The following is a 17082-nucleotide window of genomic DNA, read 5'->3' as shown; positions in this document are numbered from 1 at the left end:
CTAAGATTTCTGGAAATTCATAGCAAATGTGCTTCTCTTGCAGTCTGTAAAATTAAGCAAAATGTTAGTTGTGGCCAATACATTTTTTTTTTGCAACATGCTGAGATTAATTATTCCTTTCTTCCTTCATACTCACTCTTATGGGTTAAGGGTCAATAAAAAATGTTAATTGATGACAACATGCAGGAAGATTACAGACTTATATATAAACATGTATCATATCATATCAATGCTTTAAACTGAAATACCTTTGTAAAATCTGATGTAAGGAGAAATGTATAGGGATCTCTAACGAAATAAGGCTCTGGGATCTTTAAAAAAAGACAAAATGGTCACAGGCCAGGAAGCAATTATCCTTTGAAACAAATGCAGTGAAGAATTGGCAATTATTTAATTGCCCATTAAAAATAATTCTGACATATTTCCGTGACAAAATAGTTACCTCATCTCGCACATTCATGTGTTTTGAAGAAAGCGGGCATCATTTTATTTTTCCATCCCAGAATGACCACCTTGTTAGTTACATATTCCATACGAGGGCTGTGTTTAGATAATTGCAGCACTCCAATTCTCATATAAACCAAGCTGACTGACAGAAAGAGATTCTCTTGTGTAATGAATTAAATGTTACATAAACTACCAATTATGCCCTACCGTGGAAAATCAGGAAATAGCTGGTTTCACAGAGGAGACAAGTCAGTCAGCAGTGCATAGATGAAAAGCCATAGTCTGTCAAGCAAGAGGAAAATTCCTTCCAGCTATTTTTATTACCAAGAGCAGAGGTAGCCAGTAATTTGTTCTTTTTCTATAGAAGGTCTAATCAGAGAAAATGGGATTAAAAAGCATTACAACCGTGTAGCCCCTGTATGCTTTGACAAAACAGGAAAACTAGGTCCAACAGCTCAGTTCAATTTTTGAAACATGGAGGTTAAGTATTAACAAAAAAACTATAATTTTTCTGAATACATCAACTTTTATACTTATATTGATGAAACTGTAAGCAGTTTAAAAGGACTGGTGGTGTGGTGAAGGAGACAAATGTACATACTGTAAAAAACAAATGACTGGAAATGGGTTCAAGACAGATCCCAATGTTTTAGAAGTTACTCTTTTCTCTTAAGGCCAAAAGGTTCAATATGTTTTCATCTAATTTAGTGTTCACTACATGAGCCGTTCCCTTGATAATGGCCACTGCTTTCAATTTCATATAACTTTGACATCCTCAACAGAATCTTGTTAATTACAGAAAATCTAGCTACGTCTTTCATACAAGTGCTGTATGTTAAAACCTAGGGTGGGATTTTCTGGTCGCAGTTGCTTGAAAACCGGAAAATTCCGCCCGAGGTCAGCAGACCTTTGCATGGTCCCACTCATTTTTCTAAGCTCCAATGGATATAGGCCCAACTTGCTCAATCTTTCCTTATAGGGCAATCCCATCAACCCAGGAATCAACCAAGTAAACATTCCCTGAACTGCCTCCAATGGTAATAAATCCCTCCTTAAATAAGGAGACCAAAACTGTGTGTGCTGTACTCCATATGTGGTCTCACCAATGCCTGATACAGTTGTAACAACATTCCACTGGCCTTCCCAATTACCTATTGTACCAGCATTCTATCTTTTGTGATTCATGTATGGTATACCCAGATTTCTCTATAATGTAACATCCTGTAGTCTTTACTTAAACAATATGCTGCATTTCTATCCTTTCTATCAATGTGAATAACTTCACATTCCTTCAATCTTTTCCCCATTTGTCAATTTTTGCCCACTCACTTATCTATATCACCTTGCAGACTCTGTGGCCATGATTTTCCAGTCTTGCTGCACCTGGCACAGATCGTGCTAATCCTGGCAAATTGCATGCGAGCCTAAAAACGGGTTTTGTGCCTAGCGCCAAACAATTTGCAATGGTCCCAGTCCCTTGCTACTGCCGCTAACCGAATCTCGCCCAGAAAGGGCACGAGGCTGGTTAGCATATTTAAAGTAGCATTCATATCTGCTTAGGCCATCCGATGTTGGATTCTTCCAGCTCCCAGGATCTTCCAATCCTCGGGTTTGGCAAAAACTCAGCGTGAATCACTACTGATCTCCACTAGCAGAGATCAGGCATCTTGGTCACACCAGGGGGCTCAGAGGCCTTTGAAGTCCCTGGGTGGTCAGGTAAGTGGCTGAGAAGTGCCTATCTGGCAGTGTCCATCTGGCACACTGGTAATGTCCACCTGGCACACTGGAAGTACCAGTTGGGCACTGCCAGGTACGCACTGGCAGTGCCGGGGCAGTGCCAATGGTGTGGAGCCTGAATTGAGGTGGGGTCTGAATGGGAGTGGGGACTGCATGGGAGTGGGGCCTGCGTGGTGGTCACGAAGGGGGTTTATGAAAGGGGGGCTATGACAGGGATCATGAAGGGGGACCCCTCCCAGAACTGGCACGAAACTCACCACTCTCCCAAGAGTGGCGGCACGGTAGCACAGTGGTTAGCACTGCTGCTTCACAGCGCCAGGGACCCAGGTTCGATTCCTGGCTTGGGTCACTGTCTGTGTGGAGTTTGCACGTTCTCCCCATTCTGCGTGGGTTTTCACCGGGTGCAACGGTTTTCTCTCACATTCCGAAAGATGTGCTGGTTAGGTGCATTGACCCATACAGGTATCCGATTGCAGCGACTAGGGGAATTTCACAGTAACTTCACTGCAGTGTTAAGGTAAGCCTTACATATGACTAATAAATAACCTTTACTTTTACTTTAGAAATGTGGGACGATTGTGGTCCGGTCCATGTTGGACAGACTGGCCTGGATTGCTCTGGTTTTTTCACCCTTATGACATTTTTTGGGAAAATACACCGTGTGCGTCCTCCTCACAACTTGCTTTCCCACCTTTTTTCATCGTCATCAAACCTGGCTAAAATATAGTCATCCAAGTCATAACAGAGATTGTAAATAGTTGAGGTGATTCCTGTAGCACCTTATTAGGCACAGTTTGATCAATTGAAAATGGATATTTTGGCTTTTTGTTTCTTGTTAGTTATTCAATCCTCTATCCATGCTAATATATTACCCGCAGCATCATCAGTTTATGTGACTCCTTATTGAATGCTTTTTTGAAAGCCAAATATGCTATATCTACTGGTTATCCTTTACCCATCCTCAAAGAGTTCTGATACATTGTTGAACACATTTTCCCTTTCATAGAACCATGCTGACTCTTCATATTGGATTACAATTTTCTAAATGGCCTGCCACTACTTCTTGAATAATTGATTCTAGCATTTTTCCAATGACAGGTATAAGGCTATTTAGCCTATAGTTTCCTGGTTTCTGTCTCCCTCCTTTCTTGAATGTTGGTGATGTATTTGCGGTTTTCCAATTCACTGGAAATTTTGGAAGATTACAAACAAATACACCCACTTTCTCTACTACTCTTCTTTGAAGACCCTAGGTTGAAGGCCATCAGGTCCAGCCAACTTCAGCCCCAATAGTTTCCTATTACTTTTTCTCCAGTGATAATGATTGTTTTATGCTCTTCCCTTTCTTTTGCCCCTTAATTTTCTACTGTTCTTGGATGTTTTTGGGGTCTTCATGAAGATACAAAATACTTGTTCAGTCTCCACCATTTTCTTGTTTTCCAATATTAATTCCCCAGTACATCTTTTTCAATTTGATACCATCCTTAACTTCCTTAGTTAGCTACAATGGTTCATCCTTCTTGTGGAGCCTTTTCTTCTCAATGGAATATATCCGTGGAGAGTTATGAAATATCTCCTCAAACATCTGCAACTGCTTATCCGCTATGTTATTTTTTAACCTATTTCCCTCGCCTACTTTAGCCAATTCTGTCTTCATCTTTGTAATTACCTTTATTTAAAGATGAGACCCTCCCGCCCATTTTCAGACTCAAGTTTCTCACCCTCAAACTGAATGTGAAATTCCATCATATTGTGATCACGTATCCCTAGAGGATGCTTTACCATGTGATCATTAAGTAATTCTGTCACATTACAAACTTTTTTTTGTCTCTGTACGCCTCTGTCTCTTCCTGTCACACTCAAGTTATCAATCCTGATATTTCTGCTTTCTGTATTACTTTCTAAATTTCCTCTCAGCTGAACCCACTCCACCACTGTACAGCATAAAGCCCTTTCAACAGCCCGAGTTACTCAATTCATAGGACACTGGTCACAAATGCAATCCATCCAAACCGAACAGCTACCTCTTTCCCCGGTACTGAATCAAAAGTCTTTCTTCCCATACCAATCTTTGAACCATACATACAAATCTCTGACTTACTCAATGCCACCTTTGGGAGTCGCCACCTTAACGTGATGGAGAGACGTGTGTACTCCGACAATCCCTTGAGCTATGTGTAAGGAGCTCCTTGCTCTTTGTCAGACCAGTCATGGATGGGTGGAGGTGTCAGACAAAGTGCAATCCAAAAGTTCTCAAATGATAGAATGGTTGAAGGAAGACTGAGAAGTCTTCCTTGCAATGATAGAATGGGTGAAGGAAGGCCTACTCCTGCTCCTATTTCTTATGTTCTTATGTTCTTTGGTTGCCACTCAAGTGGGTAGAGCTGTGAAGAAGGCCTATAGTGTGTTAGCTTTAATTAACAGGGGGTTGGAGTTTAAGAGCCGTGAGGTTATGCTGCAACTGTACAGGACCTTGGTGAGACCACATTTGGAATATTGTGTGCAGTTCTAGTCACCTCACTATAAGAAGGATGTGGAAGCGCTGGAAAGAGTGCAGAGGAGATTTACCAGGATGCTGCCTGGTTTGGAGGGTAGGTCTTATGAGGAAAGGTTGAGGGAGCTAGGGCTGTTCTCTCTGGAGCGGAGGAGGCTGAGGGGAGACTTAATAGAGGTTTATAAAATGATGAGGGGGATAGATAGAGTGAACGTTCAAAGACTATTTCCTCGGGTGGATGGAGCTATTACAAGGGGGCATAACTATAGGGTTCATGGTGGGAGATATAGGAAGGATATCAGAGGTAGGTTCTTTACGCAGGGAGTGGTTGGGGTGTGGAATGGACTGCCTGCAGTGATAGTAGAGTCAGACACGTTAGGAACATTTAAGCGGTTATTGGATAGGCACATGGAGCACACCAGGATGATAGGGAGTGGGATAGCTTGATCTTGATTTCAGATAAAGCTCGGCACAACATCGTGGGCCGAAGGGCCTGTTCTGTGCTGTACTATTCTATGTTCTTATGAGAGTCTTACCGGCTGTGAGGATGGAGCACACATCACCTGTGCCACTGTCTCCACTGAATTCTGTTAAGTCAATTAGAGTTCCGTGTTTTGAAATATCACTTAATAATTATTTGTAGTTATATTAAGTAGTTTATCTAGTTAAGATATAAATTTAAAACAGTATTTACACCTCCCTGGTCTTAGTTTAAACTGCGGTTCAAAACCATAAATTTCACAAACCAGACACCTATGTGCTCACCTAATCAATGTCTGTAAACTTCAGGTCTCACTGCTTTTCTCTCTCCGACTGCTCCCTGTCTTGTAAAAGACTAGATCAGCACCTCTTCTCTCACTGCACTGAATTCCCCACTCACTAAATTCCTAAGTTAAGTGCTGCATAGAAGCTGTACTCTTTTATCGGCCCAGGCTGCTCTGGTAGCAATTCTCCTCTCTGAACTTCAGGAAAGAGAAATGTACGAGATACCTGTGCTTCAGAAAAGACTGAAATATACCACCTGCTGTAGCCACAACTGCACCAGGGAAAAGATCAAATTGCCAGTTGTTATGAAGGTGACTGAAGGAATGAAACTTCATGCATCAGCTGCCAAGATAGAGTGGGAAATATTTGCAATATTTTGCAGTTTGCCATCCATTGTTGTGTAAAAGAGATAATTGAGGCTCCCTATTCAAAGAAAGCTAGCTACATTTTTTTCTCTTGTCAGACACAAGCAGGCAGAGTGAGAACAGAGCTTTGCTAGGATTGCAGGCTTCCCATGGTGCAGGATGCTTTGACTGTACACAATATTGCTTTGTAGGTACCACATGTGAATGCTGACCTATACTGGAACCCAAAGAGATTCCAATCCCTCAACATCCAGCTGGTGTGTAACCATAAACAGGAAATTATGCACATCAATACCTGGTAGTCTGGAAGCAGTCTGCTGTGCCAGCTGAATTTCAGCTACTATGTTAAACCACAGTGCTGGGCAACAGGGACTATCCATTGGTGACATGATTGATGTCTCCGGTGCACAACCCACAGGCACATCGGCAGCAGAAATACAATGAAAGTCAGTGCCACATCAAATGCGATAGTGCAGGCAATTGAGGGGGTGTTGAAACATTGGCCCAAGTCTTCTGATTTCTGGAACATCAGAGACTGAATGTATGATGGAAGACTCTGCGGAAGTCCTGATGCTAGACATACGTGGGAATTGCCAGGAATTGCAGTTTTAACTTCCAATGGGCTGATTTTCTGCTGCCTGGGACCTTCTCCGAATGCCTCTGACTCCTTGGGCAGAGACATGGGCTAGATACATGCAATTTACCTGAATACTTAACCAGGAAATGTTAGATAGTTTAAAACCCATCTAACAGCTGGGAAAATCCACAATTGATCACCCCCAATCACCCACGTACTCCCCTCCCCCACCATCCTGACCACATGTCTATCCCCGGCCGGACCTGACTTCCTCCTCAACCAGACCCGATTATCCCTGACTGACTACCCACTCACCCACCAACCCATTCATTCACTCATCCATTCACTAACCCACACATTCATTAAAAGGCTGGATCTTTAAAAAGTCACCTGATATGTCAGTTACTGCCATAAAAAGAGGGTGGAAGATCCCAGAGGAAATGGCCTGTAGCGTTGGGTGGTCAGGGAAATCTTTGTGGATGGCAGAATGCGCTCAGCTTTGCTGCTGAGCAGATTATCTAAACCCATGCTTCTGTTGCCTGAATTGCTCTGAAGAAGCCTTGTAGTTATTGGCAGAGGACGACGACAAAGCCCGTGGCTCACCATCATAAGGGGGGGTAGCCCATGCCACTAGCTATATGGCGAGCAGATGAGGAGCAGGAGTTTGCACATTCTCCCTGTGTCTGCTGGGTTTCCTCCGGATGCTACAGTTCCCTCCCACAGTCCAAAGATGTGCGAGTTAGGTTGATTGGCCATGCTAAATTGCCCCTTAGTATCCAGGGATGCATAGGTTCGAGGGATTAGCAGGGTAAATATGTGGGGTTGCAGGGATAGGGCCTGGGTGCGATTTTTGTTGGTGCAGACTCAAAGAGCTGAGTGGCCTCCTTCTGTACTGTAGGGATTCTATTCTATGAGTATGAGGAGGTAAGAAGAAGGGAGTAGGTAACTTAGATAGCTTCTTACTGCCTGGATTGTCCATGAAGAATTCCAGTGTGACATCAATAACCACAACAGTTCTCTCTCCACCTTATCTTCTCTCTGTCAATGGCTATTACAACACCCACTTAGTGACAATGCAAAAAAAAGCCAACCCACAATAAACATGCCAAACTAAATTTCTAAATGTAATCATGCCATATTGCATATAAAATTACCCTTGTGCATTTCTATAGTGCTGCCTTCCACGTGTCTCTGTCTGCCCAGAGTCCAGACACAATGCTACCCTACTGGCTGCATTTTGGCCAGTGGAGGTTGCTGACTCTCAGTGGGGGAGACTGAAGATGGCCTTGGATGATGGTCTCAAGCAGCTCAGCTTGAAGGTTCAGCTGTAGATTATACTCACACCAATTCTGAGAGATGGGCAGTGTAGAACTTCAAAAGGACATGGACAAGTTGGGGGAATGGGCAGATAGGTGGTAGATGAAGTTCAGTGTGGGAAAATGTGCTGTGATGCATTTTGGTAGGAAGAACGTGGGGAGGGAATATAAGCTAAACGGTAAATTTTTAAGGAGTTGCAAGAGCAAAGAGTAGTGGGTGTATATGTGCATAGAAGGTGGCAGGACAGCTGGAGAGAGCAGTTAATAAAGCATATACTATCCTGGGCTTTATTAATACGAGCGTAGAGTGCAAGAGCAAGAAAGTCATGTTGAATTTACACAAGACACTAGTTAGAGCTTAGCTGGAGTATTGTGTACATTTCTGGGCACCAACTAGTGGGAAAATGTGAACACATTGAAGAGAGTGCAGAAGAGGTCTACAAGGATGTTTTCAGGTATGTGAAACTTCAGTTATGAGGATGGATTGGAGATGTTAGGAATGTTGTCATTGAAAAGAAGAAGGCTAAGAGGGGATTTGACAGAATTGTTCAAAATCATGACAGGGCTGGACAGAGTAGATAGGGAGAAACTGTTCCCGCTTGTAACAGAATGAGAGACCATAGAGTTAAAATGATTTACAAAAGAAGAAAATGTGATGTGAGAAAACATTTTTCACACAGCGAGTGGTTCAGGTCTGGAATGCACTACCTGCAAGTGTCGGGGAGGCAGGTTCAATCAAGGCATTCAAATGGAATTAGATGATTACTTGAATACAAATAATGTGCAGGGGCACAGGGAAAAGGCAAGGGAATGGCACAAAGTCATGATGCTTGTTTAGAGAGCCAGTACAGACACAATGGGCCAAATGGCCTCCTGCTGCGCCATAATAATTCTTTGATTCTGTGGTCACAGCAGTTTTCACTGGCAAGCTGCCAGGCAATAACAAGGTCATTTGTGGAGTAGCAGGGATGTTAGAATGAATGGTGACATCCTGAGATAGGACAGAGGTCTGTGCTCTATGGAATCATGTTCACAACTGTGGCGTGGTGCCTTAGCAATTCTGTACACTGTATAGCCACAGAAACATAGAAAATAGGAACAGAAGTAGGCCATTCGGCCCTTCAAGCCTGCTCCGCCATTCATTATGATCATGGCTGATCATCCAAATCAATAGCCTGATCCCACCTTTCCCCCATATTCTTTAATTCTCATTCGCCCCAAGAGCCATATCTAATTCCTTCTTGAAAACAGTTTGGCCTCAAATACTTTCTATGGTAACGAGTTTCACAGGCTCATCACTCTCTGGGTGAAGAAATTTCTCCTCGTCTCAATCCTAAAAGGTTGACCTTGTAACCTTATATGGCCCCTGGTTCTCGTCACTCCCACCATCTGGAACATTCTTCCTGCATCTACCCTATCTAGTCCTGTTAGAATGTTACAGGTGTCTATGAAATACCCCCTCATTCTTCTAAACTCCAGCAAATATAATCCTAACCGACTCAATATCTCCTCATACGTAAGTCCTGCCATCCCAGGAATCAGTCTGGTTCTCTGCACTCCCTCTATAGCAAGAGCATCCTTCCTTAGATAAGGACACCAAAACTGCACACAATATTTCAGGTGTGGCCTCACCAAGGCCCTAATAATTGCAGCAAGACTTCCCTGCTCCTGTATCAAATCCTCTCGTTATGGAGGCCAACATACCATTTAGCCTTTTTTATTGCCTGCTGAACCTACATGCTTATCTTCACCGACTGTTGTACGAAGACATCCAGATTTCGTTGCACATTTCCCTCTCTTAATTTATTGTCATTCAGATAATAATCTGTCTTCCTGTTTTTGCTACCAAACTGGATAACCTCACATTTATCCACATTATACTGCATCTGCCATGCATTTGCCCACTCACTCAGCATAATGGCAGCATGCTGACCTTGCATGACAGCAGTCTGAGCTTCCACTGCAGATGTTGGATGACTGCTGCTTGTACTGTAATGAACGCTGTGACATTGGTGATCAGATGATGCATTATGGTTGGGTCCACAATTGTGAGAACTGAATTGACCACCACATCCATGTTGGAAAGCGCTCAAATTTCTGCATGAAGCCTTGTGTCCAGATAGTGCTGGACTATTCCAAACTCTGTGACATTGACCACAGGTCTTCTGCAAGCGAATGTACCAATAATTTTCCTGCCCATAATCATTAGTGTTCTACTGCAAACTGCCTCATCGAGGTTCTTATTTAAATGCCAGTGGAAACACTGTGTGCCGTTGTCCTCTGGCGAACTGGCACTTGCACTATATTTGTCTTTTGCCCTGGCTGTGGCTACTTGTGTCCAGTATCTCACCACTTGTAGACTCCTCCTCAAACCTATCCTCAAGATACATGCAATGTCAGTGTCTGAGCTGGTGAATGGAGTGTGGAGTTGTAATGGTAATGTGTCTTCATTGCATTATGCTTAGTGTTCCTCCACTTCCTGGACAGGATGCACCTTCTGTGCATTTCAGAAATGAAAGGCGGGTGGGATGGGAGAGAATCTGAAGAAAGTGTGAGATGAGCAGTAAGTGGATGTGTGAAGGCTGATTAGTGTAAGAGGATACTGCCACCTTTGATAGCTTCGGCCAGGTTATTATTGTAAATGAGAATTGGTTCTCCACTACTTACCTAGCTAAATAAAATAAATAAAATAAGCTCCAACACCAGCCAGAGCCCCGGCAATAGGCATTTCAAAATTGCCCAACACTGTCTCCTCCACAAGGGTTAGAGCATCCAAGTGTGTCTTCCCCCTCTGGTTAGATCCTGCTGCATCTGGATATGCATCAACCTGTTCTGCAAGTGTGTCAGTGACAGTCGTGCAATCAGAGTGTCAAGCATGGTGAATTGGTAGCACTCTCATCTGAATCATGAGGTTCTAGGTCCAGGACTTCAGCGCATAAATCAAGAAAGACACTCCAGTGCAGTACTGAGAGAGGTCTGCACTGTTCGTGGTGCCATCTTTTGGATGAGATATTAAACCAGATCCCATCTACCCTCTCAGGTGGATGTAAAAGATCCCCTTACACTACTTGAAAAACTGCAGGAATGTTCTCCTCAATGTCCTGGCCAATATTAATCCCTCAACCAACATCACAAATAAAGACAGATTATTTGATCGTTATCACATTTCTGTTTGAGAGAGCTTGTTACGTATAAACTGGCTGCACTACCACTTTACTATTGTGCCATATTTTCTACATTACTACAGCGACTGCACTTCAAAAGTACTCCATTGGTTGTAAAGCACTTACAGACATCCATTGGTTCTGAAAAGCATTATATAAATGCAAGTGTTTCTCTTCTTTCCTTCTGGCTGAACACAGAGATCATGGAAATGTGCAGACAGCACAAATTTGGCACGATGCCTGCATTACAATCAATGGGCATGGTTTAATTGCGAATCACGTGCTCCATGCCTGTTTTCAGGGGCTATCCAATTTAGCCCTAGTTACTGACAAACTAGGTAATAAAATATTATTTTTCACCCTGTGGCAGTTTTTGATGAGGCGATGAGCACAGAAAGATGTTTATGGAGAAAATTAATATTTATCTGTAATGGAAAACGTGAGGGTTAGTGAATAAGATATGATAGAGAACTCAAAGGCATTGAAAAATATGGGGATTCAGAGTGTATCAAGTTGCCACAGAAAACTAGAGTCAAGCTTACAGAAACTATTCTTAATCCTATGGCAGATATACTGCCTGTAATTGTCTCCAACCTATTATGTGCAATGTCCAATTTTCATTTCCTTTCTGAAACCTGCAAATTTCAGGTATTTAACCATCATTCCCAGGTGAATCAGATTCTAGTGGAGTGACATTACTGAGAGTGTATTACAGGCATTCTGATACAAACATAAGGATCATGTAAGTGGTAGAAATCAAGCTATACTGTCCTTGTTCAAGTAGGTGAGAAACTGAATTACATACTACTTAATTGCCATTTTCTCACGGGCAAGTAGGAATGGGCAACGCATATTGGCTTTGCAGCTACACCTACATCCCATGAAGAAACAAAAAAAAAAAAACTTTTTAGATCTTTATTTATTAGCAATTTGAGGGTGAGGGTGTTTGGGCAGAGCAGGGGTTAATGTGGGACTGGGGAAACAGTACTGCCCACATAATGAGTCACATGATGGTAGCTTGTGTGAAGTAGAGTGGTGAGAATCGGTAAAGAGACAGCACCCATGCAGGCACTGTATATAGTTATGGGTTCCCAATAAACAGTTTGTTCAACCATTTACACCTCCAGACCTCTTAAGTGAGGCATCAAACACCTTTGCAACAGTGATAATCATCAAATGAAGGTAATGAATAGCAAAACCACAAAAACATATCTTGCTGGAAGCATTTTGAATATAAACTTGAAGCACAGATTCTCAACAAATCAATGAAACAACAATAAATTTGAAGTTGTATTACAAATATGAGGTTATCTCAGATTTTTTGGGACTTTGTCTTTAAATATGACCTGTTCTGAAGTCTGCCTAATGACAGGCCTGGGTGAGCTGGCTGTTACAGACTAACGGGATGCCTGGTTTGTTTGTTGGAAAGGTGTAAAATTGGAGACAATGGGCCCGATTTTACCATTTTGATTCTAAGTGCTGAAGCTGGGCGCAATTCAGATCCGACTTGGAAACCTGCTCTCAGGCGCCCCCCATACGCGCTCAGTCTGGAAAGAAAATTGTGGGTCTGAATTGCGCTGTGGGCGGGGCTTATCACGCCTGAAACGCTGCTGCTCCGATCGGAGCTTTGAACTGCGCATGCACAGTGAGAACAATTTTTGAAAAAATTTTGTCACATCGCTCCCAGACTGCAAATAGTGGATAAAGCGGCCCGGGGGTGAAAAACCGGAGCGATGGCCCCCACAGATATCGCCCCGCCCCCACAACACAACTGTTTCCCTTATCCACCCACCTCCCCCCCCCACTACCCAGACCGATCACGACCCTCTAGCCCCCCTACCGATCGCCCGCAGAGTGGCAGCGGTCCCCCCGCCTCCCCAAAAGAGAATGATCAGGCCTCCCTCTCCCCCCCACAGCCCAACACCCCCCCCCCCCCCCACCAGAGAACCATCTGGCCTCCCTCCTCCTTCCCCTCCACCAGAGAATGATCGGGCCTCCCTTCTCCCCCCCACCCCACCAGAGATACATCTTTCCCACCTCCTCTTCCCTCCCCCCACCAGAGAATGATCTGGCCCGCCTCCCTCCCCCCACCAGAGAATGATCTGGTCCGCCTCCCTCCTCCTCCCAGCACCGATCTGAACTTACCTCTTCAAAAGCTGGAGCGCCCGAAACAGACCTTTGCCGAGCATGTTTGTTTCGCGCTGAATCTGGACGGGCGAACGTGATGGTAAAGGGGGAAATGGTGGTAAAGTTGGGTGGGCAGCCTATTAATTCAATTTAAATGCATGCAAATGCATTTAAATTGCCGTTGCGCCCGTTTTGGGCGCGGTTCAGATCGTGGTCATTTTCGGACCTTGGTAAAGTGGACATCTGCGCGGACGCAGGCGCGGACCGCCTAATCACCTCACGCCCGACTTTACCAAGTTTTCGGTAAAATCGGGCCCAATGGCTGCAGCATCTGCGAATCTGCAAAGTCCAGGAGTATATTAGGAATGTCAGGTTAAAAACAGTTTTGCTTTAAACTGCCCATTTACTTCCAAAATAAAAGAGAGTGGTGCCTCAAGGTTGCCTGACAAGCCTTTCTACTTGGATACAAGACTCATGTGATTCACACTGCCATGGAAATAGGATTTGAAAGGAGATGCCGACAGCATGCCAGGATCCAGGAGGGAGGGACAGCTGACGGCTAAAAGTCTAAGTGGCTCACTGCGCAAAAATATAGCTGGGAGTTCACACTTTATTTAAAAGGGCCAAATTAATGAGGATTTGAAATGAGGTTGGAAGATTTGCCTGGCTTGTGCAGAGGGAGAATTGCCAGGAAAAACACTCACCATGAAAGACAGTTCTAGGATTAAAAGTTACCATAGAAAGATAGAAAATAACAGCAGGAGGAATCCATCCAGCCTTTCGAGACTGGTCTGCCATTCATTGTGATCATGGCTGATCATCCAACTCATTAGCCTGATCCTGCTTCACCCCATATCCTTTGATCTCCTTCGTGTCAGGCGCTATATCTAACTGCATGTCCCAAAACTGTAAAATTCTTCCCGAGGTTAATGGACCGCCTCTTGCATGCTCCGATTCCCATGGCGGGCGAGGCGGTAAAATTCCAGCCGCAATGTTTTGGCCTCAACTACTTTCTGTAGCAGTGAATTCCACAGGCTCACCACTCTCTGGGTGAAGAAATTTCTCTTCATCTATGTCCTGAGCAGTCCACCCTGTATCCTCAGACTGTGACACCTGGTTCTGGACACCCCCACCATCGGGATCATCCTTTTTGAAGCTATCCTGTCTAGTCCTGTTACAATTTTACAGGTTACCAGGCTGGGGAAGGAAAGGAATGGAAGTAAACTCTGAGGAGTAGGAATCACTTTGGGCTGGGTCTGGGAAGATCGAATGACTACTTAAAGTACAGCGCAAAGTATATCTGTGAAATAGGTTTTTTGGCTGTGTTAAAAATTAAAAGGAGAAAGTTCTGTCCTGTAGTTTAAAGTATAAGTTGCTTACAACAATAATGTTTATTCAATGCCACTTTTAGTCTATTTGCTCCACGAAAAGTCTTCAAATGTGGGATCTTTGTGTGTCATCCTTTCAGCTATCAAATGGAAGTTAAAATTTATTTTAAAAAAAAATTGGTCTCTACAGGAATCCTAACAGTTGTCAAATTTCAGATCAATAATCTTCTAACTCTATTTTCAATCGGCTTCTATCAGACTTGTCAGAGTTTAAAAGAACAGATTGCACAGTGAAAAGTTAAAATGGTCATTTCTATTCTGAAACATTCCTCAAAAGAGAGGACTTGACTTTGAGTGTCTTGCAGCAGTTAACAAAGGTTAATTTAAAGGCAGTGACAGAAAAGATAGAAATAGATTTAAAAGGAAGCACCAAGAAAGTGGAAACAGTTGAGCTTTTACTTGAATTTTGAGGCAAAAAAAGGCAATTTAAAAAAAAGGCAGATTGAGTTGGCTAGGATTCAGTTACAAATGAAGCAACCTGAATTAAAGTTTATTTATTGTTGTCACAAGTAGGCTTACATTAACACTGCAATGAAGTCACTGTGAAAATCCCGTAGTTGCCACACTCGGGTGTCTGTTCGGGTAGACTGAGGGGGAATTTAGTATGGCCAATGCACCTAAGCAGCACGTCTTTCGTTCTGGGGAAGGAAACAGGAGCACCCGGAGAAAACCCATGCAGTGATGGGGAGAACGTGCAGACACTGCACAGACAGTGACGCAAGCCAGGAATCGAGCCTGGGTCCCTGGAGCTGTGAGGCACTGTGCCACCCATTAGCACTTGAACTTGAAAGAGAATGAGAAATGAAAAAGTTTGAACTCGAAAAGGAAGAAAAAGAAAACAAACTTAAGTTGGAAAGAGAAGGAAGAGAAAATTCCAAGGGGAAGAAAGAGGAAAAGATAGAATGTTTCAGAGAGTAAAAGAAAAACATAGCCTTTAATTGCAAAGAGAGACAGAAGCCAGGAAATTTGAACTGGTCAGAGAAAGGCTTTAATTACATGAACAGGCAGACTTGGCGTGCGGTCAGATTTAACTCCTGGTTTTGATTTGGCAAGGGATATTCGCCTTGTGCTTAAATTCAGTGAGGGGGCAGGTAAAATATATTTAGTCGCATTTGAGAATTTATAACTAATTTATAACTCCTACAGTTATAATGGTTAAGAGAAATTTGAACAATTTCATTACAAAGTATTTTGGTAGGGAAAGTGTTTGAGGTTTATTCCAACCTTTCAGATGAACAGTCTACATATTATGATATGTTTAAAACTGCTGTACTCATTGCATATGAATTAGTTCCAGAAGTTTATGGGCAAAAATTTAGAAACCTGAGGAAGGCACAGGATTAAACTTTTGTGGAATTTGCAAACAGTGTTTGATCAATGCTATAGGTTTATGAAGCTGGAGCAAGATTCTGAAAAACCTTGTGGTCTCACCTAGAAGTCTGCAAAGTTTCTCAAGTAAGTCAGGCAGCTGTTGTAGCTGATGGTTACAAATTGTTCTTCAAACATATAGGTAAGATAAAGTCATCATAATCCCAGATGATCATAGGCTGCTCTCCCCCTTGAGAGGGAGAGCTGACTATTGGTGATTTAACCTGAAGATTACCACACTTCAGGCGAGGGTCAAGATTGAGAAGGTGGGCTTTCATGAAAAACCTCGGCTAGTATGGGAATTAGACCCAGGCTGTTGGCGTCGCTTTGCATCAGCTGTCCAGCCAACTGAGCTAAATCGACCTCACAAACATATCTAGGTGTCAGCAAAACTTTGTTTAGAAACACACAGAGAAGGTGGAGAGATAAAAGGTTTAATAGTGGGAAAGAATTGGTTTCCAGTGAGAATGTTGGTAGAGGTGGGGAAACAGGTTCTTCCCAGAGTAGTCAAAAAGACAGTGTGGGAGATTAAGTATAATTCAAAGAGAGCAACATGTTACTATTGCCATAAGACGTGAAGGTAGATGGCTGAAAATTAAGCTACATCCGTTATAGTCAGAAATGGGGAATTCATAACGTGGAACAAAGAAATGACTGAGGAACTAAATTCATACTTTGTTTTTGTCTTCACAAAGGAAGACATGAATAATGTACTGGAAGTTCTGAAAAACACAAGTTTTACAGAGGAAATCAGTATTAGTAGAGAAATGGTTTTGGGGAAATTAATGGAATTGAAGGCAGATAAATCTCCAGGACCTAATAATCTACATCCCAGAGTAATTAAAGAAGTGGTCCTAGAAATAGTGTCTTGAGATGGATAGAATGCTGGTTGGCGGACAAGAAGCAAAGAGTTGGAATAAATGGATCTTTTCCTGATTGGCAAGCTGTGACTAGTGGGATACCGCAGGGATCTGTGCTAGTACCCCAACTGTTCTCATTATATATTAATGATTTGGACGAGGGAGCTAAATGTATTGTCTCCAAATTTGCAGATGAAACAAAGTTGTGTGCGAGGGTGAGCTGTAAAGAGGATGCAGAGGTGCTTCAGCATGATTTGGACAGGCTGAGTGAGTGGGCATATGCATGGCAGATGCAGTATAATGTTGATAATTTTGAGATTATCCACTTCAGTTACAAAATCAGGAAAGCAGATTATTACTTTAATGAATTTAAATTGAGAGAAGTGGCTACTCAGTGAGACCTTGGTGTCCTCATGCATCAGTTGCCGAAAGTAAGCACGCATGCAGTAAAGGAGGCAAATTGTACATTGGCCT

At 43.0% G+C, this 17082-nt stretch overlaps 1 protein-coding gene across 14 annotated transcripts in view; it reads right to left on the bottom strand.

Annotated features, from left to right (window-relative positions):
• The window catches only part of nbeaa (neurobeachin a), an 812689-nt gene that overhangs the window by 41874 nt on the left and 753733 nt on the right, over positions 1–17082 (bottom strand). For 7 of the 14 annotated variants that reach the window (XM_078222243.1, XM_078222244.1, XM_078222246.1 and 4 more), the window contains one exon: positions 249–311. The exons of the other annotated variants lie outside the window; for them this stretch is intronic. In XM_078222243.1, the coding sequence (XP_078078369.1) occupies positions 249–311 (63 nt within the window). The remainder of the gene's footprint in view (positions 1–248; positions 312–17082) is intronic. 14 annotated transcript variants of the gene reach the window in all.

This window comes from Mustelus asterias, chromosome 10 (genome assembly GCF_964213995.1).
Source record: "Mustelus asterias chromosome 10, sMusAst1.hap1.1, whole genome shotgun sequence".
NCBI lineage: Eukaryota > Metazoa > Chordata > Chondrichthyes > Carcharhiniformes > Triakidae > Mustelus > Mustelus asterias.
Note: the sequence above shows the minus strand (reverse complement) of the source record. Positions and strands in the feature narration are given on the sequence as shown.